We start from the raw sequence: 21,156 nt of genomic DNA, 5'->3' as shown, positions 1-21,156 counted from the left end.
GTAGGTAATGGCCATACAAGCACGAAGCAAGAGCTACCATAAGGACGCCCGATACCACGCCGATGTATTCTGTCAAATGATACATGTCCATCTTCTTGTTCACCACACCACCAATCTCTAATCTTTCTTAACCTTTTTTTTCGTGTACTGATTATATTTATATACATGTATCGTCGACACTAACTTTACATTTTTGTAAATATATCAGCAACATTTGGTAAGTTTACATTTTTTCATTAAGAACATACTAGAGAAAATTCGAAAGTTTACATTTAGGAAAAAATCGAAAATATATTATGTTCGAATTCTTTCTAAAATACTCCACAAACTGATATTATGATATTTACTAATTACTACTACTAGTAAAAATATATTTTAAGATATGTGTATTTCATTATTCAGCTTGTTTCAGATTTTGATGGTTTACATAAAAAGAAGAGTCATTGGTATCTAAAAGGAATAAGATCTACAGAGTTATATATCAATTACCAAATATGTGGATGTGATATATTCTTTATCTCTTTTATATATACACTAAATTTCTTTTTCTTCAAAGGAAGCATCCAAGGACAGATAAATAAACAGACAATCTACAAACTTTTTCATATGTTTTTCTTAAGTTTTAAACGTAATTATTATGAATAGTTTGGAATGATACAGTTTTAGTCACTAACCAAAAAATATGATTAGTAGCTAAATAAAGTACATTTATATGACATATAAATACTTAAAAAACGTACAAAAAGATTGGTGCCATTTGTGTGACACAGAAAATCCCAGCAAATGTCGAGAGAGAGAGAAAGTATAAAGAATGTGACCGGCAAAAAAGAGATAAAACAGTAGAGAACCATATTATTTGCCATTTCTTAGAAGAATCCACTGCATGATATTCAAAATCTCACCAACAACCATTGGCGAAGAAGAAAAGAAAAAGAAGATAACTCTGTAGATTTTGAAAGAGATGCTTCGGCTTCCTTCTTCTATGCCAATCGTTTCTTTTCCCGCCAATCCCAATCTGCTGATTAATCCACAACCATCTTGGCCGTCGCGAAGAGGAAACTCCGCCGTTGTTGTCTCCGCTGCGTCTAGAGATGTAGATAGTTTCACTAGTAAATCCGGTTATTTGTTCAGTCTCAGTGCCGATGAGGCTGATTCTTTGTCGGAGTACAATTTTCCCAGGATTGATGGGATGTATAAGAAGAAACCTCTGATTCTGCTTCGTAGATTAGCTCAGATCGGAACTACGTTTAGTTATTGGTTTGGGCTTCGCTTAGCTGATGAGGCTTTGGAACGCTCTGATCAAATGTTCAAGGTCTTTTTTCCAATTTCGTGATTTGCTCTTCAATGATAATGATGATTTTGTGTTCTCATGCTTCGTTTTCGATTTCACGAATTGGTATCATTAGGTACGAGCAGCGGAGCTTAGGAAATTGCTTGTGGAGCTAGGTCCGGTATGGTTATCTCTCACGTGTTCTTTGAGATTTCATCATCAGTCCATCAATTTGCTCAATGCTAGTGTTCTTATCATGTCTTGACCTTGTTTTTAGGCGTACGTCAAAATCGCTCAAGCTGTTTCATCTCGTCCTGTAAGCGTCTTTCTTAACATGTTTGATTCTTATTTTCTGGAGCTTTGTGATTGTTATTGCTATGAAGATTATGGTTTCTGAACTAGCTTTATTCACGAAACTAGGATTTGATACCTCCTATATACTTGGATGAACTCTCCCTGCTACAAGATCAAATAACTCCGTTTTCAACCGAAGTTGCTTTCAATATGATTGAGGATGAACTTGGTCTTCCTATAGATGAGCTTTTCTCTGAGATTTCTCCTGAGCCTGTTGCTGCAGCGTCCCTTGGACAGGTACGTGGGAAAGCATGTTCTTGATGGTCTAAAGCTGATCCTAATGCTAGTTTCTTATTTCCAATCTTTATATGAGAGCTTATTCTATTATGTGGATCCTACTCTGGTCCACGTTTCAGGTATATCAAGCTAGGCTCCGTAGAAGTGGAAAGGTTGTTGCTGTCAAAGTGCAGCGCCCTGGTGTACGAGCTGCAATTGCTTTGGACACATTAATTCTTCGGTATATAGCGGGTTTGATTAAAAAGGCTGGAAGATTCAACTCTGATCTCGAGGTGACTTGAAATTTGTGTGTAAATTGGTGCCTTCTTTGGAACTGATAAAAAATTGTTTTATGTCAACATTACTTTAACTTTTGAAACTTCCTTAGGTTTGCAGAAGAAGAACATTTAAATTTGTTGAAACTTACTCTAGAATCCATTTCAGATTGTTCTAGTCGAAATTTTTTAAAGAATTTTGATTCTCATTTTCTGTCTGAGAGAAAAAAAGGGAGCCTAAGTTAATCAGAGTGTCCTGTTAACCCGTTCCAATGCTAAAAAGTGATGTTCCATTTGCAGGCAGTTGTTGATGAATGGGCAACAAGTCTGTTTAAGGTAAAGGATACACTCTTATCACAAGTAGGTTTCCATGTTTTTCGTAGACATTTTCATTTTTATTCATAAGAGTATATTTTGCTTGATGAATTTGGTAAGTTATTGATGTTTCTCTTCTTCGTCATTAACAAAAAAGAGCACTTGACTGTTTTCTCTTTAATCTTTATGCAATCCTGCTTTTCTGTTCCATAGAAATTTTCAGCGGTTAAGGTGACGATGCTAACGATTTCTTTAATGTCTTGAAAGATTGTTTAGATGGACTAGTTGTTGCATTTAATTCGTGTTCGAGGAATATCTTAGAGCTTTATATTGAATACAGGTAAATCAAATTGAATGCAGGAGATGGATTACTTGAATGAAGCTCAAAACGGAATAAAATTTAGGTAAATCCTGCTAAGGTTTGAGTCTTTTCCACCCTTGTTTGATATCCTATATTTGTTATGGTTTTGACTAACATTGTAGTTTCATTATAAATAATTGATTTGCGTAATCTTGGTACTGGAAAACATGATATTTTTGTCTACAACATTATTAGCTCATCTAATGGTTAAATCTTCTATAAGGGATTCCCTAAAGTAACATTCTGTATGCTTGAATAGGAAGTTGTATGGTGGCATCAAAGATGTCTTGGTTCCAAAGATGTACACAGAGTACAGTACCAGCAAAGTTCTTGTAATGGAATGGGTGGAGGTATGAAGTCAAACATTCGCAATCGACAAATCATTTTTTTGGTTTGCGTCAAAGAGTTGTATATGTTTTCTCAGTCAAAGGAATTTTATATATCTTAAGCACACTATAATTTTGTGTGTTCTACTTTCTGTATGGCAGGGTCAGAAGCTTAATGAAGTTAATGACCTTTATTTAGTTGAGGTTGGCGTTTACTGTTCGTTTAATCAACTTCTGGAGTATGGATTTTACCATGCCGATCCCCACCCTGGGAATTTTCTTCGCACGTATGATGGGCAACTTGCATACTTAGGTATTCGTTGATCTTGATACTAACGTTATGTGTTATTATGCTGCCCTCCATGATCCAGAATTCCAGATAATGTTTTTGTATACTTGTTTTTCGTTCAAAGAATAACGACTGGTTACTGATGCTTTGGTTAAAGTTCAATTCTACCTGTGTTTCAGCTAATCTATGTCATCATACCGCGAATTAACCAGAAACGTGAATACCTATGTACTATTTTGCTGAATGGTTTTTCTATTTTCGATGATTCGATGTTATACGCTCCAGATACGAATGGGACTTTCGATGACTCTGGATATCTGATTTTCTGTATATATACTTGTGTTTGATATCTACAAACTAAAGAGAGATTTTACTGTCCCAAGAAGTATCTTTTGTTTATAACTTAATTGAACTTTTAGTTTTTTTTTTGCTGCCAGATTTTGGTATGATGGGGGACTTTAGGCCAGAATTACGTGATGGATTCATGGAAGCATGTCTTCATCTTGTAAATCGTGACTTCAAAGCGCTGGCTAAAGACTTTGTAACTCTGGGGTACTCTAGTCACTGGTGTCTATCTGAATCTGAACTTTTAATTGTCAACATTTCCTAATTTTATCCGCAAAACTTCTATAGGCTTCTTCCACCAACAGCAGAAAAGAGCGCTGTGACAAAGGCTTTAACCGGTTCGTTTTTGCTTTTGGTTTTATGCAGGTATTTACTTGTTTGTATTGAAAGTTTTGATCGTGCTGTTCTGAAACAATTGCTTCCACTTTCTTTTCTACAGATGTTTTTCAAGATGCAATTTCTAGAGGAGTTCGCAATATAAGCTTCGGTGACCTGCTTGGCGACTTGGGAAAAACAATGTAGTAACACTTTACTTCAACTAATATGTGGCTTACAGAGGGACATTAAAAGAACTCTACTTAGAATTTGTGCTTACTTATTAGATGCTGATATTCATTTGTCAAACTTTCAGGTACCGATTCAAATTCAGAATACCCCCTTATTTTTCTCTAGTTATCCGCAGGTACTTAATCTATTTTTTTTGCTCTAGTAGCCACTTAAATGTTTTGAGCTTTTGAGATTTCTCAAATATTTAAGTCATGTAGATATGGTATTGTTTAAATAAACATAGAAAAATGCTCAGAGCTTTTGCACAAGATTGTAGGTCCAACTGGTCTATGCGTTATGCTTTATTCAATTATTTGGCAAGTACTCAACCACGGCTTATATGTGATTAGCCATTTTCTGTCTACTGAGGCAGCATTCACATAATTTTTTGGCTTCTCATCTTTGGTTCCCCAGTCTTGCTGTTTTGGAGGGCATTGCCATCGGTATAAGCCCAAACTACAAGGTTCTAGGCAGTACATACCCTTGGATTGCTAGAAAGATTCTAACCGACAGCTCTCCACAACTGAAAAGCTCTCTGCAAAATCTTTTATATGAGGTACCAAACTATCTTGTCTAATCAGATTGGTCACCCTTGTTTCACATTATGTTTCTTCCTGAACGCTATCATTTATATGTGCGTCTCTGCCAGGAAGGTGTTTTCCGAATTGACCGTCTTGAGTCTTTGCTTTCTGAGGTGAGACTGAATTTTAATCCCTTTTTGGTTGTTTGACTATTGCAAAATGCACTGAAGTCTATTGGTCGTTATCGTTTATATGTGCTAATTTTTGTTGTACATTAGCACCTCAGTTACGTTGTTGTTTGTTATTAGGGTTTCTAAGCTTGTGTCTTTGAGTTAATGGGCTATGTGGTGTTCAATAATAAATTAGTCAGTAAACAGCTGAATAATCATACAACCAAACTGCCTAAGAGCCAACGAAAGACTGTGAAAGCTGCATGATAATTGGGGAAATGAATAGCTTGGGTGTTATAGGATTTTTCTGTTTAAATATTAGCATTTGGTTTCTTATCCACATCTACTTTCTCCAGTCTCTTAGGACAGAGACAGCATTAGTTCAGAAACCAGTGGTGGGGACAGAATCTAATATTGCCATGAAGCAAATGCTTGCTTTTACTTTCACGGAACAGGTATACTTAAGTGGTAGTTTTTGTACTACGGATTGTAAAACTGATGTTACAACTACTTAAAATCTTTAAACATTGAACAGGGTTCTTTTGTAAGAGAAATCCTTCTTCGAGAATTCGCTAAGGTGAGCATTTAATATGTCTTATCAGCTCTTCAATAAAAGTACAACAGTTCAATCGCTTGGCTTGAGAAGCAAATATTGGACAAAAATTACTATTTGAACATTTATGTTTATTTGATAATAATCGAAATCCCTTGCAATATGTGTGTGCAAATATCATTGTTTGTTGATCAAAAGGATTGATTATTCAACAGGGTCTTGATGCATATGGATTGGCAACTTTGGACTCTTTTACATTTTCTGGTTCAGGACCATCGAGTTCCTTGACAGAAGAAGACATGACAAACCTTAGAACTTTCTATCGCCTCATCTCATTGTTCTCAGGGATGCAAAAGGCTAAAAGCGTAAGCACGGTAACAAATTTCTCTTTTCTTCTGCTATTTTTATCTTTAATTAATGTTTTGGGCAACAAAATTGCAGCAAGTAAAAGCGGTGAGTAAATATGGTGAGGCGCTCACGCCTCTAGACGAAGCATCACTGGTCATGTATCAGCTTCCATCAGCACAAGAGATGCTTCCGATTCTCTCCATATTACCTGAGGTAACAGATGTTGCAAAACTGAACTTGATTTTACGAGTTCATTACAGTATTTAAGATTTTGTGATACTAGAATAATTGTCCTAACGTCTTTTTTGGGGTTTGAATGAAACGTGGCAGCTTCCACAGGAATCACAACAGAGGTTGCTTCAGTTGCCAGGTGACTTGGTTGGAAGATTGGTGACTCGGGCTTTTGCTAGAACCATTCGCAGGATTTTTCTTTGATGTCCGATTACAAATAAAAACTTGCAGATTTTAGACAAGACTACTGTGATTTGAGTTATTTATAATTTTTACATAAACTTGAAGAGAATCAGAGGAATGGCTGTTTTGATCCCACAACAGCATATTTATAAAAGAAAAGCATCAACATCTTCTTCATCAAATAAAACAATCTCAGTTTTTGTTTTGTCAAAGCTCGTTTTAGTCAACCTTATTTTTTCCCCATATTTATAACTTGTAAGCGTAGCCGAAATACATGTGTAGTGAAAATAAAATGTTTATTAAAATACTAAAATCTTCACCAGTGACCAAACCAGGGGCCACAGGATTAAAACCAACGAACGAGTACGAGAGTTGTGTGTTAATGCAGGAAACAAAGACAGTAAACAAAATAAAAATCAAAAGAGAGAGGCGAACACAGTTGGTCTGAGACTTTGAACTTATAACTTTTCCTTTCTTTTATATTTTGATGGCTGAATGTTTCTTCTATAAGACAAACTCAGCACAAATAAATGCTACACTAATCGTACAATCACTCACCTCAATTCAGGTGAGAGAGCCTTCTTCTTTCTATGGTGATTTGTATGCGGAAAAATATCCTTTTTGATCTATTCAATGAAATCGACCAACCGTGTTGCTTTCCCCTGTATATATCAGAGAGGTGAAACCGAGACGAGTATTAGATTCAAATATCACAGAGAAGAATGACAGCAACACAGGTCGATGATATATATATAACAAACCTACCTCAATGCTATGAAGGCTGCATCATGTGGTCTTGCTTGAGGGCTTGTTGCAGCTTTAAGACCTCTTGTTGTTGCTCTGGAGTCAGTAATCTCAACTGTTCTGGCGTAAGGTTCATTACTTGCTGGAGCAATGTTGACTGAACATCGGGAGAGATATGTGTCTGGAAGAAGAGTAAGGATTTTACCGATTAATAGATTTATTCAGGGCATTCTAAGCGACATTAGATGATGTGATTGATAATACCTGGGGAGCTTGTGCTTGATTCGGAAGCATTGAATTAGACACATGACCTCCAGGGAGTGAAGTAGTTCTCCTATCCTCCACTTTCATCATCTTTGATGGTCTGTTCATTGATTGATGAGGAGGACCCTCGTTTATTCTTTTGCCAAAATTTAATGATACCGTTTGCCCACCTTGCTGTAATGTAAGTAAATTACACATGAGAAGTTATGTTCAGAGGAATCCAAAAAAACAAATAAAAATATTGTGGAAACTCACCTGCATCACAGAATTTGGTAATGCTTGGTGGGGTACTTGAGATGGCTGGATAGCATTATTCGGAACTGAATTCTGACTACTATAACCTATGTTGGTGGAAGCTGGAACCACTTGCTGGCGTTGGAATGGAGCGTTTTCGACTTTAACTTGGGATCTAGGAGGAGGATTCACAGAAGAAGGACCTGGTTGTGCTACTAGTTGTGGAATCTGACTAAAAGGTTGTTTAGAAGATTGCTGGACAGGATACTGACTATGGGGAGCACGACTTAGCTGCTGTGACCTTTGTGCCAGTGGCGGTAAAAGGTTTTGACCAGATAATTGCGCATCTTGAATTGAAGACCCTGTCATATGACTTGGGGCCTGAACAATATTTGGCGACTGTAACTGCACAATTCAAGAATGGCAATAGTCCTCTTAAGACATGACAGATAGATAAAGAAGGAAGTAGCACAAAACTGTTCGATAAGATGGAAAACTTACCACTTGCGGACTCACAATCCCAAGCATTACCTGCGCCTACAAGGGTAGACAAAGTAAAGGTTCAAATATGGTGTAAGTATCATAAGAAATATTTGTCAATAATGAAAAATGATTTGCACAATAAGAGGATGAGTGAGTACCAGGAAAACAGCTTTTAGCAACTGAGGTCTTGAAACCAACAACTGTCTAGCATGTTCCTTATTTTGTGTAGCCATTAACTGACATTGAGAGAACACAATCACATCACACAACTCGCTTCCAATAGTATAACAATGCACCCAAAAAAAGAAAGAAAAAACGATATCAAGATTCACACCTTAATGGACGATATAATTTCAGTAAGCTGACTTCTTGACATCTTGGCTAGATGAAGAGCCAGGGGATCACTAGCTGGAACCTGCAGATTACTTTGCGTAAACTGCGAACCGACCTGAGGACCACCTAGCGCACCCGCTATAACAGATGCAGCTGTTGTAGCAAGGTGGAGACCAACTGGCTGATGCATATTTGAATCTACTGGCCCTCCAATCTGCTTTTGAGACTCTGTCACTAAACAGCCAAAAGAAAGAAGAACAACGATAAGTTTGTGTTCATCCAAACACAATTGCAGTCAGTAAAGTATCAGAGACTGAAAACAAAACATACCAGTAGTAGTAGATGGCAAACCAGGTCCTCCTTGACTCTGAAAACCCAAATTTACCATCTTTAGTTATAACTTCTTGACAACAGTTAAAAACCATCCAACATTGAAAGAAGAAAGAGAGAGAGGAGTAACCTGATCACGGGTTTTGTCAGTGCCTTTGTCATTCTCAGCAAAATCAACTCTTAATTGACGACCATTGATTTCATAACTCTGAAGATTACGACGAGCACTTAATGCTGTTTCTTCGTCTTTATACTCACAAAATCCGTAGCCTTTTGGTTTACCAGTTTCTCTATCCGTAACTAATCTGAATCCAATAAAGCAAAGTTTTTTAGGCTTCTGTGTTTCGTTTGTTTGAAGAAAAGTGTTTCCTTTATCAAAACCCTAAATCATAATTGAACGATAAAACTGACCTAAACGAGACAACAGGTCCAACTTCTCCACAAATTTCTCTAAGTTGTTCCTCGGTCGCGTCGTAAGGAATGTTCCCAACTAAAATAGACGAAGAAAGTCGAAAACTTTAAGCCAATTGAATCCAAAATCGAAGAGAATTCACAGAGTGATAATGGAAGAAGAAGAAGAAGAGTGAGTTACCAAAAACGCAGCGTCGTTGGGATGATGATGAAGCCATTGGGGATTATTAAGAGAAGATAACGAAGAAGAAGGTGAAGCGCTGCTTCATCTTCTTCCTGCTAAGTAACGGGTCGAGATTCAAATCGAATTCGAAACAGTTGAGTTTCGTTAAATTCTTCTGAAGAGAGAGATCTTTCGTATTCGTCGTCGATAGGAGACTTTTTGTCTTTATTTTTCAGTTTTTGGTTTTAAAGAGTTAAGAAGAGAAGACGAATGAAATTATTTAGCAAAACGATTAGTACCGTCGTCGTCGATATTTATTTATATCTCTCTCTACAACAAGAATAAAAAAAAGAAAGCCGAAAAAGGAAACTGATATTTTGGTTAAAAGGAAATTTATTTTAATATCTTTTTTTATATGTTGGACAAAAATATTTGTATAGTTATTGATTAGGTTGTTATTAGTTACTGACCGTCTAGATGGCACCTAGGCGCTAAACGGACTCATATGGCGATTACATCAAGGATTCTTACTTTCTTTGTCCATTCGGTATGCATGTCGAAGGCAGTGCGATATCACTAAATGAGGTTTGATGCTTTAGGTCCTAAGTTCACAACATGTCGCAGCCACCACTGATTCTGCTATTCTATACTTTTGGAGAAAACCAAGCATTTCCATAATATTTATACGACTTTTAAAACTGCATCATTCGTTATATTTATGGGAAAAGATGGTCACATGATGGTGAAGTCAGAGAAAAACATGGGAGTAAGAGACATCCACACAAAACACTCGGAGAAGCGTTTAAGATCAGACCAACCAAAACAAACAAATATCGAGACCTTCTTACATAAAGCGTGATCGGAGGAGCATCAGGTCAGGTGTCAGGCAATCTCATTTGTACAATCTCAGCTGGTGGACGCAATGTGCAAACCATTTCTCTTGTCTTCCCAAAGTAAACCTGCGCTTTTCACCAAACAATTCTCAAACCCTTGAAGCTACGCACATTACGTTATTCTTTTCTCTTGGTCTAGATTAATTCATGAGATGTTAGAAAGTGATTTGATCTAAAACTTATCCTACAATTCTCGTTTACTTATTTTGGGGTCTGCCAAGCACCACAGAACAACTGTAGCATGAGCTTTAACTAACTAAGCAATCCGAATGCCGGTAATTAAGAAACCATTTTCAGCATATATGGCGGTTACACAAGTAGACGGAGTTTGTGGAATTGGTGCAGGGATTGGAGGTAGAACCTGATCAAGTGAGTTCCTCAGTTTGCCTTCCAATTCTTCAATCATTCTCCCCATATTGCACAGGTGTCCGTCAGCTACTGCTAGCTCCATTTTCATCTAATTTCAACAGTAGCAGAATAATGTTATTCTTTTACAGATATTTGGTTTTCCTCCATTGAATCACAATTCATACCAGGAACTATTTATCTATGAAGGCATGGGCTAAATAGAAGCTAATACTTACTTGTCTTCTAATTGATCCAGATAAGCCGAATTTGCCCGAAGACTCATCATCAGTTGTCAGAGAAAGCATGATGGTACTTGTTAAGCAATATTGTGCCATTTCCTCCTCCTCTGAACCAACCTAGTTGAGAACCTCAGGCATTAGAAGCAAAATATGAAGTCTCATTAAAGAGCTGCTTAGGAAACTATGATAAAGTTGCAATTGAGGGTGGTATGTGTTACAAAATGGGCAACATTTTAAAACACATAAGGCACGCTTGGTAATGGTATGTTAAGAGAGTCACCTGTATAACATGTATGGCATCCCACGCTCCTTCCTCCAGGCATCCCCTCCGACCATGACCTGACTTTGACCCATCTTCGAAAAATAAAAACCAGAACAGCTCAGGTAAAGAGTTTTTATTGCCTAACATTCAGTGTTATTGAACTCTACAGAAAGAATGTACCTTTCTTGATAAGGAAACATGCCACAAAGCCTTCATTATCATCCTCCCACATGTAGACTGAAGATATACCACCTTCATAATACCTGGAAAAGAAAACTGATCAACACAGGTGTTCTTTTGGTAACTTTGCAAGCTTTTTTCAGTCTCCAGTCTAATGGATACATTAGAAGAATGAAACACATATCATATATTGTTAAACCATGAGATAAATCTCACGACTAGGCAAGCCTTTTTTTCAGATCAGATGCTAACTATGTCTCCGTCTTAGATAACTCAAATTACTTTCACTACATGGTTTTCATGTTGAACGAGGTAGGTAAAGAACCTCACTGGTCACGATAGATCGCAAAGATATCGTTGGCTTCAACTTCAAGCTTTCTTAATTCAGAAGATGGGTAAAGAGCATCCTCTAGCGGAGGAAGATACTTATTTGACCAAGGTGACCTGCAAAAGTAAAGATTACAAGAACCAACAAATAGCAATTTAGCTATGAACACGAAGTACTGTATCATCCCAAACCAAAGCGATCCAATATTTTGAATTTTCTCTCTACACAATGAAATAGAGCAAAAAAGTACCTGTAGGAATCTGCATCTCTATTATACTCACACAAGATGAAATCTTTCCCACTTTCAATATCACGTAACACCTGTCATTACATCACCAAACCAAACATTGGGAGATAAGCACGACTAAGGCAACAAAATCACATTTTCAAATCTCGATAAAGATAGAAAATACCTGAAGAGGGAGATCGACTTGAGAGAGAAGATCGGAAGAATGTTGAGGAATGAGGCTTAGAAGAGCAGATAGAGCCGTCTCCGACTGCTTCGGCGGCATTCTCCGGAGAAGTCCCAAAGCTGCCTCCATTTTTTTCCAACCTCGCCGGAGAAAAAAAACACTTCTCCTCTGAGAAGACGAACTAAAAGGTAACAACCGAATAACCAATCTCTTATTGTCTATTATACCCTTTAGGCCCATCATAAGGCCCAAACATTACGAGGCCTTTTACTAAGCGACGTCGTTATGAACAGAATATTTATTTTTTGCTTTCCTGGGATTATAAATCTTTTTTTCCATCGGACGGTGAATTGTTAGTCATGTCATCGATGACGGAGAAGGAGAAGGAGAGAGATCCACCACCACCACATCAAGAGATTGAAGAGACTACTCCGTTGCTCGAAAATTCTCAACCGGAAAGTGAATTGAGATCGACGACCGCGGCGGCGAAGGTTCCTGAGGTGGAGATTCATCTGTATAAGTGTGGAAAAGGTCCGATCGATGTGTTCAAGTCAAATCTCGGCGGTTATGAGCAGGATCAGCTCGAGGTTCGATCTATTCTTGAGAAATATGGCTTGAAAGCAATCTTCGCTTTCAACGTTGAGAAAGGTCGTGCTGTTCCGATCAGATTTCACCCTAGGAATGGTCGGTCTGTGTTGCCTTATAGGGATGGTGCCGTCATTTACATCGACGGTGAACCTCAGGTAATCTGATTGTTTTGATTTTGAGTTTTCACTTACGCAATAGGAAAAAAGGACAGAGAACGATCTCCTTAGCTTAGTTATAGTTCCCTACTGATGCTTGAATGAATAAACTCACGGTGAATATTGTTGCATTGCATCTGTTGGACCTTCTCTGAACGCATGATTAAGGAATAGGATAGGACCCAATCTGCTTCTTGTCTCCTTTACATGTTCTTCATACCCTTGGATTGTAGAATTACTCTACATTGGCGTTCTGCATTTAGATAAGTTGATGGTTTTCTTTTGATTGTGCTCATAAACCTCATACATGTCTCTAGACTTTCTAGGCTTCTTTACTCTTCAATTGCCCTGGAATATCAATTAACGTGGATTCGGTGTCTCATGGAACCTTAGGTTTAGGTCAAAGCTTGTATTCTTACTTAAAGTAAACAATTTCTTGGAATCACTCCTATGGCTCATAGATTTAGAATACGCATGTAGAAACTAGAATGGATGTCATGGTATTCTGACTTCGTTGGGGCGTAAAAAGTCTTTGGATAATATTGTTGCAAGAACAGAAAAAAAAAGCATTAAAACATGCAGCTTTAATTGGGTGATTCATCTGATAACACTATTAATTTGAACACCTTTTGTTTTCAGGATTCCCTGCTCAAACCCATCACCAGAATCATTCTCGGAGTTGTGATTGTTACGCTCTTAATAACATTTCTATTGAAAGACCCTCCAGCTTGGATCAAGAACAACATCTCCATTGGGACCTTTCCTCCATGGGTGCTCGCATGCATAGTTATAGTTTTCACTCGAGCTAGAAAGAGAACCAGGGACTTCTTCAAGAAGTATGGCTGGTAGTTTCGCAGACCCTAACACTCGTCTCGCTTAAAATGTGGTCGAAATTTGTAGTCTTTCATCGACCATATATATAGAGGTTCTCTTGCCTTAACCCAACAAGTTCCCTTCCTTGGCAAGACTCTTCGTCTTTGATACGCCTTGAGGCGCCAAATTGCTTGCTTTCAGAACTAAGAGAGAGCAATCATTTTCTTCATTTGCATTTTGTTGAAGTTTATAGTTTTATGCATTTCCATGTGTAATGCGATTTGGTTTTTGCCATTTTGATGGAAACTGATACTTATTTTCTAAAACCCAATAGTTTGGCAACAAGCCTGTCCATATTTAATCTCTACATTCCTCCCTGATAATATGAAAATTTAGTCTTGTAACGCATGACATGCTCAGTTTCGTACATATGTCAGATAGTGTTTCAGAAATATCTAAAATGAATGACAACATCACCCATATCGAACTTACTTTTTGGTGGTAGAAAATATTTAGTCGACTAGAGTCTGACATTTTACTCTATTAATCACGAGTACTTAGCAATCTCTGTTCAATAGATTTCAACTGTTGTATTTATTGATGATGGAATTTTTTAAAGATCAAAATTGTCTCATCCACAAAATATTGTCCATGAATTCTATAGATTAGCCTTGTGGCATACCAAAAATCTGTCTCATGTTTTAAACAATTCTATGGAAATATGTTGATATTGATTTAATGTATAAAATTGAGTTTATCGCGGCTGCGTTGACGTTGCTGATAACATCCTGCTTGACACTATCTGGAATTCCTAATTTACTAAGAATTTTGATGATTTTAATAATATTATTGAAAGTGAATAAATGAAAGATTCTAAACTATTGTAGATGTTATTAGTTTAGAATTTGTAAAAAGTAATATAAAATCTTCATAAATCTGAAGTTATTTGATTTATATTTTTATAAAATTATTAAATATTTTGCGTTATTCAATTAAAACAAAATAATCTATGATTGTTAATGAATTAAATTATTCTGTTAATGGTTTATGATTTTTTACATTTTTCTTCACAAAATAAAATCATGAAAGTATCATCAAAATCGAGAGATTGTTTAAATTTTTTTACGAGATTGTGAAAAACAAATCAACAAGATTATAAAAAACTCTCTAGCAATAGTTTATAATCTTTCATTTATTTACTTTCTATGATATTATTAAAGTCATCAAAATTTCGTGTAAATTATGAACCAATAAAGCCTCTTTTAACAAAAAAAACAGACATGACGATAACAACAAAATAATTAAGAAGGAGAAGTAGACGGAAAAAAAAAAAAAAAAAGTAGAGTAATAAGATGTTAAGAAAAAACATAAATATCTATGTGGCACTAGATCTCATCTATAAGACGTTAGTCGTAGTTTTTTGCGAGTATATGAAGAGCAGACTTAACAGATTCATTCGGTTGCGGCTTCCGTTTAGAACGCATGATCCCTTCTACTTCTTCGTCAAAATTGTGTTCAGTTTTCTTTATTTGTTTTAATGATTGTTGTATTTGGATGGTTATATATCATATAAATTTAAATTTTTATAATATAATATAATTGATTATCATTAAAAAAAAAACATGTGGCATTGGATTATTGGCCAGGACAGAAAAAGCCCATTGGCCCACAAAAAGATCCCAGATGTGAATTAAAAAGCTGAGTCAAAACTCAAAAGCCACGTCAAATCAAACTCTGATCCGTAGGGACCGGTTGGTTAGCGAATGTATAAATACCAACTCTCATTCTTTCACACCCTTTCGAGTCTCTCTACTCCTCTTCTTATTCACCGGAGTAACCCAAAAAAAAAAAGGAAAAAATATAAAAATAAATATTCTCCCCTAAAAATTTTGGAAAACCACAAACAGAAATCTCTCTGTCTCACCCTAGAAAAACCTAGAAATCTTATCGCTATGGCTGCGGCGGTTGCATCTGGAATTGCCCCGACGACGGCCATGGTTGATCAAGTGATCCCTAATCAACCCACGGTTGCTGCTGCTGCTCCTCCTCCTTTCCCTGCCGTGAGTCAGGTTGCGGCGGTTGCTGCTGCTGCTGCTGCCGCGGAGGCTTTGCAAACCCATCCAAACTCGTCTCTCTATGTCGGAGATTTAGATCCGAGTGTCAATGAGTCACATCTCTTGGATCTCTTTAATCAAGTTGCTCCAGTTCACAATCTTAGGGTTTGTCGTGATCTGACTCATCGTTCTCTTGGTTACGCTTACGTCAATTTCGCTAACCCTGAAGATGGTAAATATTATAAACAATCATACAGGAATTTAATATTATTATTATGGATTACGACAGGAATATAATATTGTTCATGTGTTTGCTTTTGTGGTTTTGTTCTTTTTGCTGTTTTGTTTTGTTTTGTTTTGCTGTTTTGTAATTAAAGTTTTGTGTTTTTTTATTGGATCAGCGAGTCGTGCGATGGAAAGTCTCAACTATGCTCCGATCAGAGACAGGCCTATAAGGATCATGCTCTCTAATCGTGATCCGAGCACTAGATTGAGTGGGAAAGGCAATGTTTTCATCAAAAACCTTGATGCATCGATTGATAACAAAGCTTTGTATGAAACTTTCTCGTCTTTCGGGACGATTCTCTCTTGCAAGGTTGCAATGGATGTGGTGGGACGTTCGAAAGGATATGGCTTTGTCCAGTTTGAGAAAGAGGAAACCGCTCAGGCTGCTATTGACAAGCTTAATGGTATGTTGCTTAATGATAAGCAAGTCTTTGTTGGCCATTTTGTCCGTCGTCAAGACAGGGCACGTAGTGAGAGTGGTGCGGTGCCGAGCTTCACTAACGTTTATGTTAAGAATCTTCCTAAGGAGATTACTGATGATGAGCTTAAGAAGACTTTTGGGAAATATGGAGATATTTCTAGTGCGGTTGTGATGAAGGATCAGAGTGGGAACTCGAGGTCTTTCGGGTTTGTCAACTTTGTGAGCCCTGAAGCTGCTGCAGTTGCTGTTGAAAAGATGAACGGTATCAGCCTTGGGGAGGATGTGTTGTATGTTGGTAGGGCACAGAAGAAGTCTGATAGGGAAGAGGAATTGAGGAGGAAGTTTGAGCAAGAGAGGATAAGCAGGTTTGAGAAATTGCAAGGATCGAATCTGTATTTGAAGAACCTTGATGATAGTGTGAATGATGAGAAGCTCAAGGAGATGTTCTCTGAGTATGGGAATGTGACTTCCTGCAAGGTTTGTTTCTGATTCTAAACATCTCTAAACTTTATACATAAGTTTATACCACACAATATAATGAATTAAAATGTTTTGTTTGTGGTCATAATTAGGTTATGATGAATTCACAAGGTTTAAGCAGAGGTTTTGGTTTTGTTGCTTACTCCAATCCTGAAGAAGCTTTATTAGCTGTAAGTTTCAACTGAATTGACAATCTTTTTACATATACATAAATGTTTTATAAAATTGGTACTAAAATGTTCATTGGGGTTGATGATTACGCAGATGAAAGAAATGAATGGGAAGATGATAGGAAGGAAACCTCTTTACGTTGCTTTGGCACAACGTAAGGAAGAAAGACAGGCTCACCTTCAGGTTCTTTTTAGCCCTCTCACTCTTTGAACATCAAACTCTGTACTGTGTTGTGTTGTGACACTGAGTTCTTAAACTGTCTTGATGTTTTCACGTGTTTCAGAGTCTATTTACTCAAATCAGATCACCTGGAACAATGTCACCAGTTCCATCACCGATGTCTGGGTTCCATCATCACCCACCAGGTGGGCCAATGTCAGGACCACACCATCCAATGTTCATAGGCCATAACGGTCAAGGTTTGGTACCTTCACAGCCTATGGGGTATGGGTACCAAGTTCAGTTCATGCCTGGGATGCGTCCAGGTGCAGGCCCGCCTAACTTCATGATGCCTTTCCCTCTTCAAAGGCAAACTCAGCCTGGCCCTCGTGTTGGGTTCAGGCGTGGTGCTAATAACATGCAGCAGCAGTTTCAGCAACAACAAGTAAAGTTTTTATCATTAGTTCTTATGTCTTTTAGCAAGTTTATTATCTTTAACACAATCATACGAATATGAATTTGTTGGGGCTTGTTATTATCTTGGAACTGTCAGATGCTGCAGCAAAATGCAAGCAGATTCATGGGAGGCGCAGGCAACAGGAGGAATGGAATGGAAGCATCTGCTCCACAAGGCATCATCCCTTTGCCATTGAATGCATCTGCAAACTCTCACAATGCTCCGCAACGCTCTCACAAGCCAACTCCCCTCACCATTTCTAAGCTCGCATCTGATTTGGCTTTGGCTAGCCCCGACAAACACCCACGGGTTAGTGATCTCCTGTGTTTTCTTCTCTTATCTCATTTAGTACTTGCATTATAACCTATATTTGTTAACAATATCATTGCATTGTGAATTGATGACAGATGCTTGGGGATCATCTTTACCCACTTGTGGAGCAGCAGGAGCCAGCAAATGCTGCTAAAGTTACCGGGATGTTGCTGGAGATGGATCAAGCTGAGATTTTGCACCTTCTTGAGTCACCTGAAGCTCTTAAGGCTAAAGTGTCCGAGGCTCTGGATGTTCTCAGACGCTCTGCTGATCCAGCAGCTGTGTCATCTGTTGATGACCAGTTTGCTCTATCCTCATCCGAGTGAACATACTGTTTACTCAAGACTATGTTTCTCTCGCTTTCTTAGACAGTTGCTTTAATACCTTTTAGGACCTTTAAAACTAGCTTTTTCTTTTCTACATCTCTTTGATAGATTGTTTTGAGTTTTTCCCTTAGCATTGAGACTTTTACTCTTTAGCACTTTCTCTAGTTTCGTTAGGAGTCTATTTAATGTGTCAACTCTTTTGCAACTCCAAATTCGTTTCAGAAACTTTACATTTAGCATTTTATCTAATAATCGGCATTCTGGTTAAACATTCTGATCACATGAAATCTGGATGTACCTCGTCGTCTACTATCTGATATTCCGTATTTATCTCCATTACTGCTCTGTCCCATCCTCCTACTTCGTCATCCTTCAAGGCCTTTTTAACACCAAATCGCGGTGGTGCTTGGTGTTCTCCTTCGTCATCGATTAAGTAGGCGTCCCATTTCGAAGCTGGCTTAGTAACTCTTTCTGACTCTAGATTCCTCTCTTCCATATCCTTCTTCCTCGTCACTACTTCATCTGCAACACATTTGAAGGATAGGAGAATATTGTTTTAGTAAAACCATTCAGGCCTTTAATAAACAACATTCGCAACGGCTTTACTTGAACTAAACGCTGATATATGGCCAACATATGTAGCAGAACTCCTCTTACCGGATCGAAAATCCGGCTTTTTGATGCTGCGTCTGGAGAAAGAAGGCTTGAAGATCTCATTACTGTCTTTATTCTCACCTCCTGTATTTGATGATGATCCACCAGCATTAGACTCTTTGTTCAGCTTTGGCCTTTTGAACATATTGCTTGGCATCTCAGTGACAATCTTCACATCTGCAACAAAATCGCAAAACCAAGTACATATTTATCTATTTTGTCTCATAAGATGCTTGATTCTCGAATTAGACTCACCGTCTTCTTCTCCAGCTAATCTCCGGCGATCATTTACTGAATCGAAATCGAGGTATTGACTCCAATCAGATCGCTTCTTCGTTCCATTAACCTCCTCATTAACCTCTCCTTCAACATAAACCTCTGGAAACGAATCTCCAACAGCATGTGCCTCTTCATCGGCAACTTTGCGAGACATATTAAACGATTGGACAAAGAAACGAAGCTCCTTAGCCTTATAACCTTGAGCAAACACCTTTTTCACTGATTGCTTCTGATTGCATATCACACAAACCCACTTGTTACTACTTTTCTTCTTCTGCTTCACCTGCGAATTCGAACCCCAAAACAAAATCCCTAAAAACTAACCAATATATAAATTGACAGAGATAGAAGAGGAGGGAGCGAGAGAGTTTAATACCTGCATAGTTGAACACTCGTAACATTGGAGAGCGATGAAGAGAGTACTCGCCATTTTTTCTCCTTCTCCTTCTTCGTCTTCGTCGTCTGCTCTCTAGGGATTTCGATTTTGTGTTTTCGATTTCGTTCTAGCGCCAATTTGATATACTTCAAAAAATTTGGCAATTCCAAATTATTTTGTACCGGGTCTGTTTAACAGAAGACGGTAAATAGTTTCGGTTAGTTTCGGTTAAGCTCCCGCGTTTTTTTACAATAGCAATTAGAATCAAACCCTAAAAACCCAAATCAAAAAGCTTCGTTGTGGAGGTAAGTAGGAGGAAGACGATGGCGTTAGAGAAGCACATAGAGAAGGTACTCTTCAGCGATGAAGTAATTGCGCACCGGGTGAATCAGCTTGGAATCGATATTACTTCTGATTTCTCCGGTGACTCGGAGGAAACTCCTATTTTTGTCGGCGTAGCCACTGGTGCTTGCCTCTTCTTGGCCGATCTCGTTAGGCGAATTGACTTGCCAATAGCTATAGATTTCATTAGAGCTGAGTCTTACGGCTCTGGTACTGTATCCAGTGGAGTTCCCAGAGTATCATTTGACTTAAAGCTTGACATCACGAACAAGCACGTTGTCTTGGTAATCTCCATCTCTTTATGCGTGATGGATCTGGATTTGGGTAATATGTGTTTTGCATCAGTTTTGATTCAGTTTCTTTAGCAATTGAGTTTTAGTATTCATTTGAATTTCATGAAGTTTGAGTCTTTACAGCTTAAAATTGATATGTTGGTTTCTGAGTTTTAACGTTTGAAGAACACTTGTGATATGCAAAAATGTGATGAATATATTAGAAAGGAGACCACACTGAATCACTGATGCTTCACATTCTCATTTGATAATGTCTTGGTAATTATTTTACTCTTAAGCATTCGAAATTTCACTACTTTTTATATTCACTAGTTATGTGTTTTCTTAAAGGTCGAGGACATTGTGGATACTGGCAATACACTTAGCTGCCTGATTGAGCACATGAAAGCAAAAAAGGCGTCATCTGTTTCGGTTTGCACTCTCCTCGACAAGCCATCGAGAAGAAAGGTTCATTATAAGCTGGTTGGAAAGGGGAAATTCTACAGTGGTTTTGAAGTAAGCTGTTTCTTGTTTCTCTCTGTTCAATATATGTATTATCATTATACGTCTGTCTAAGGCCTTTGGAATGTTTAAGCCACCTTAACCAGAGTATACAGCTATTTATAGAATAGGTGAGACCATGACATTATGCTTTCCGTTCTTATTTGCCCTGTTATGCCTTTTCTTAGCTAAACCATGGTAAACAAAAGTATTTGTTGGTGTTAGGAACTAGCCTGAATTAAGAATATATATTTCATGGCTTTGTGTTGAACATGAGTTGTATCTTCTGAATATGTGCAGTGTCCAGATGAATTTGTCGTGGGCTATGGCATGGATTTTGCAGAACAATACCGCAACCTATCTTACATTGGCGTATTGAAGCCTGAATATTACATGTGACAATATTGCATGAACTGGGCAATCATGACATCTTTTGATGACTTGCACCTCTGTTAGGTGTTCAAAGCAGTAGCACCAATGTTATACTACAATTTGACAGTGATTCTGATGTAAAAGCTAATGCAAATTGGTGTATGATATGTTATATTATGAATGTCTTGAGCAAGAGCCTTCATACAACTCA

The 21,156-nt window shown here is 37.8% G+C and overlaps 7 protein-coding genes across 10 annotated transcripts; 4 read left to right on the top strand and 3 right to left on the bottom strand.

Moving 5' to 3' along the window:
* Nucleotides 1-741: 741 nt before the first annotated feature.
* AT1G71810 (Protein kinase superfamily protein) lies at nucleotides 742-6,512 on the top strand. Its single transcript, NM_105839.3, has 20 exons — nucleotides 742-1,312; nucleotides 1,407-1,451; nucleotides 1,548-1,586; nucleotides 1,691-1,861; nucleotides 1,981-2,133; nucleotides 2,416-2,451; nucleotides 2,791-2,834; nucleotides 3,051-3,141; nucleotides 3,280-3,430; nucleotides 3,844-3,958; nucleotides 4,040-4,089; nucleotides 4,191-4,269; nucleotides 4,383-4,433; nucleotides 4,712-4,853; nucleotides 4,947-4,991; nucleotides 5,345-5,443; nucleotides 5,524-5,565; nucleotides 5,757-5,906; nucleotides 5,983-6,102; nucleotides 6,220-6,512. Exons 1-20 carry the CDS (start codon nucleotides 962-964, stop codon nucleotides 6,322-6,324), a joined length of 2,079 nt encoding a protein of 692 aa, NP_565025.1. The 5' UTR covers nucleotides 742-961; the 3' UTR covers nucleotides 6,325-6,512.
* CSTF64 (cleavage stimulating factor 64) lies at nucleotides 6,468-9,552 on the bottom strand. The gene is made up of 11 exons (NM_105838.5): nucleotides 9,284-9,552; nucleotides 9,103-9,181; nucleotides 8,822-8,996; nucleotides 8,692-8,728; nucleotides 8,363-8,595; nucleotides 8,187-8,264; nucleotides 8,047-8,082; nucleotides 7,567-7,950; nucleotides 7,312-7,485; nucleotides 7,069-7,228; nucleotides 6,468-6,965 (listed from the first exon to the last, which is right to left on the bottom strand). The coding sequence occupies exons 1-10, from the start codon at nucleotides 9,318-9,320 to the stop codon at nucleotides 7,076-7,078; spliced, it is 1,386 nt and encodes a 461-aa protein (NP_177325.2). The 5' UTR covers nucleotides 9,321-9,552; the 3' UTR covers nucleotides 6,468-6,965; nucleotides 7,069-7,075.
* A 306-nt stretch (nucleotides 9,553-9,858) lies between these two features.
* CPB (Subunits of heterodimeric actin filament capping protein Capz superfamily) lies at nucleotides 9,859-12,121 on the bottom strand. Its single transcript, NM_105837.4, has 8 exons — nucleotides 11,929-12,121; nucleotides 11,766-11,836; nucleotides 11,518-11,631; nucleotides 11,188-11,270; nucleotides 11,026-11,099; nucleotides 10,743-10,862; nucleotides 10,520-10,615; nucleotides 9,859-10,224 (listed from the first exon to the last, which is right to left on the bottom strand). The coding sequence occupies exons 1-8, from the start codon at nucleotides 12,055-12,057 to the stop codon at nucleotides 10,141-10,143; spliced, it is 771 nt and encodes a 256-aa protein (NP_177324.2). The 5' UTR covers nucleotides 12,058-12,121; the 3' UTR covers nucleotides 9,859-10,140.
* A 131-nt stretch (nucleotides 12,122-12,252) lies between these two features.
* AT1G71780 (WD repeat protein) lies at nucleotides 12,253-13,949 on the top strand. Its single transcript, NM_105836.4, has 2 exons — nucleotides 12,253-12,671; nucleotides 13,311-13,949. The coding sequence occupies exons 1-2, from the start codon at nucleotides 12,288-12,290 to the stop codon at nucleotides 13,518-13,520; spliced, it is 594 nt and encodes a 197-aa protein (NP_565024.1). The 5' UTR covers nucleotides 12,253-12,287; the 3' UTR covers nucleotides 13,521-13,949.
* A 717-nt stretch (nucleotides 13,950-14,666) lies between these two features.
* PAB5 (poly(A)-binding protein 5) lies at nucleotides 14,667-18,401 on the top strand. Of its 2 annotated transcripts, none has more exons than NM_001198444.1 (8): nucleotides 14,667-14,823; nucleotides 15,337-15,770; nucleotides 15,940-16,721; nucleotides 16,817-16,894; nucleotides 16,989-17,078; nucleotides 17,179-17,499; nucleotides 17,608-17,820; nucleotides 17,919-18,401. In NM_001198444.1, exons 2-8 carry the CDS (start codon nucleotides 15,437-15,439, stop codon nucleotides 18,147-18,149), a joined length of 2,049 nt encoding a protein of 682 aa, NP_001185373.1. In that variant the 5' UTR covers nucleotides 14,667-14,823; nucleotides 15,337-15,436; the 3' UTR covers nucleotides 18,150-18,401. The 2 variants fall into 2 exon arrangements, with proteins under 2 accessions (NP_001185373.1, NP_177322.2); NM_105835.2 differs by having other exon boundaries at nucleotides 15,319-15,770.
* AT1G71760 (uncharacterized protein) lies at nucleotides 18,309-19,608 on the bottom strand (the record flags this gene model as incomplete). 2 transcript variants are annotated; one of them, NM_105834.4, is made up of 4 exons in its annotated part: nucleotides 19,459-19,608; nucleotides 19,059-19,365; nucleotides 18,807-18,980; nucleotides 18,309-18,671 (listed from the first exon to the last, which is right to left on the bottom strand). In NM_105834.4, exons 1-4 carry the CDS (start codon nucleotides 19,510-19,512, stop codon nucleotides 18,427-18,429), a joined length of 780 nt encoding a protein of 259 aa, NP_177321.1. In that variant the 5' UTR covers nucleotides 19,513-19,608. The 2 variants fall into 2 exon arrangements, with proteins under 2 accessions (NP_177321.1, NP_001077810.1); NM_001084341.2 differs by having other exon boundaries at nucleotides 18,427-18,671; nucleotides 18,756-18,980; nucleotides 19,459-19,576.
* Nucleotides 19,609-19,726: 118 nt separating this feature from the next.
* Nucleotides 19,727-21,151, top strand: HGPT (Hypoxanthine-guanine phosphoribosyltransferase). 2 transcript variants are annotated; one of them, NM_001198443.1, is made up of 4 exons: nucleotides 19,727-20,084; nucleotides 20,424-20,588; nucleotides 20,762-20,791; nucleotides 20,874-21,151. In NM_001198443.1, exons 1-4 carry the CDS (start codon nucleotides 19,782-19,784, stop codon nucleotides 20,970-20,972), a joined length of 597 nt encoding a protein of 198 aa, NP_001185372.1. In that variant the 5' UTR covers nucleotides 19,727-19,781; the 3' UTR covers nucleotides 20,973-21,151. The 2 variants fall into 2 exon arrangements, with proteins under 2 accessions (NP_001185372.1, NP_177320.1); NM_105833.4 differs by lacking the exon at nucleotides 20,762-20,791 and having other exon boundaries at nucleotides 19,766-20,084; nucleotides 20,874-21,150.
* The last annotated feature ends 5 nt before the right edge of the window (nucleotides 21,152-21,156 follow it).

Source organism: Arabidopsis thaliana (genome assembly GCF_000001735.4).
Source record: "Arabidopsis thaliana chromosome 1 sequence".
NCBI classification, from domain to species: Eukaryota; Viridiplantae; Streptophyta; class Magnoliopsida; order Brassicales; family Brassicaceae; genus Arabidopsis; species Arabidopsis thaliana.
This window is presented reverse-complemented; position numbering and strand designations above follow the sequence as displayed.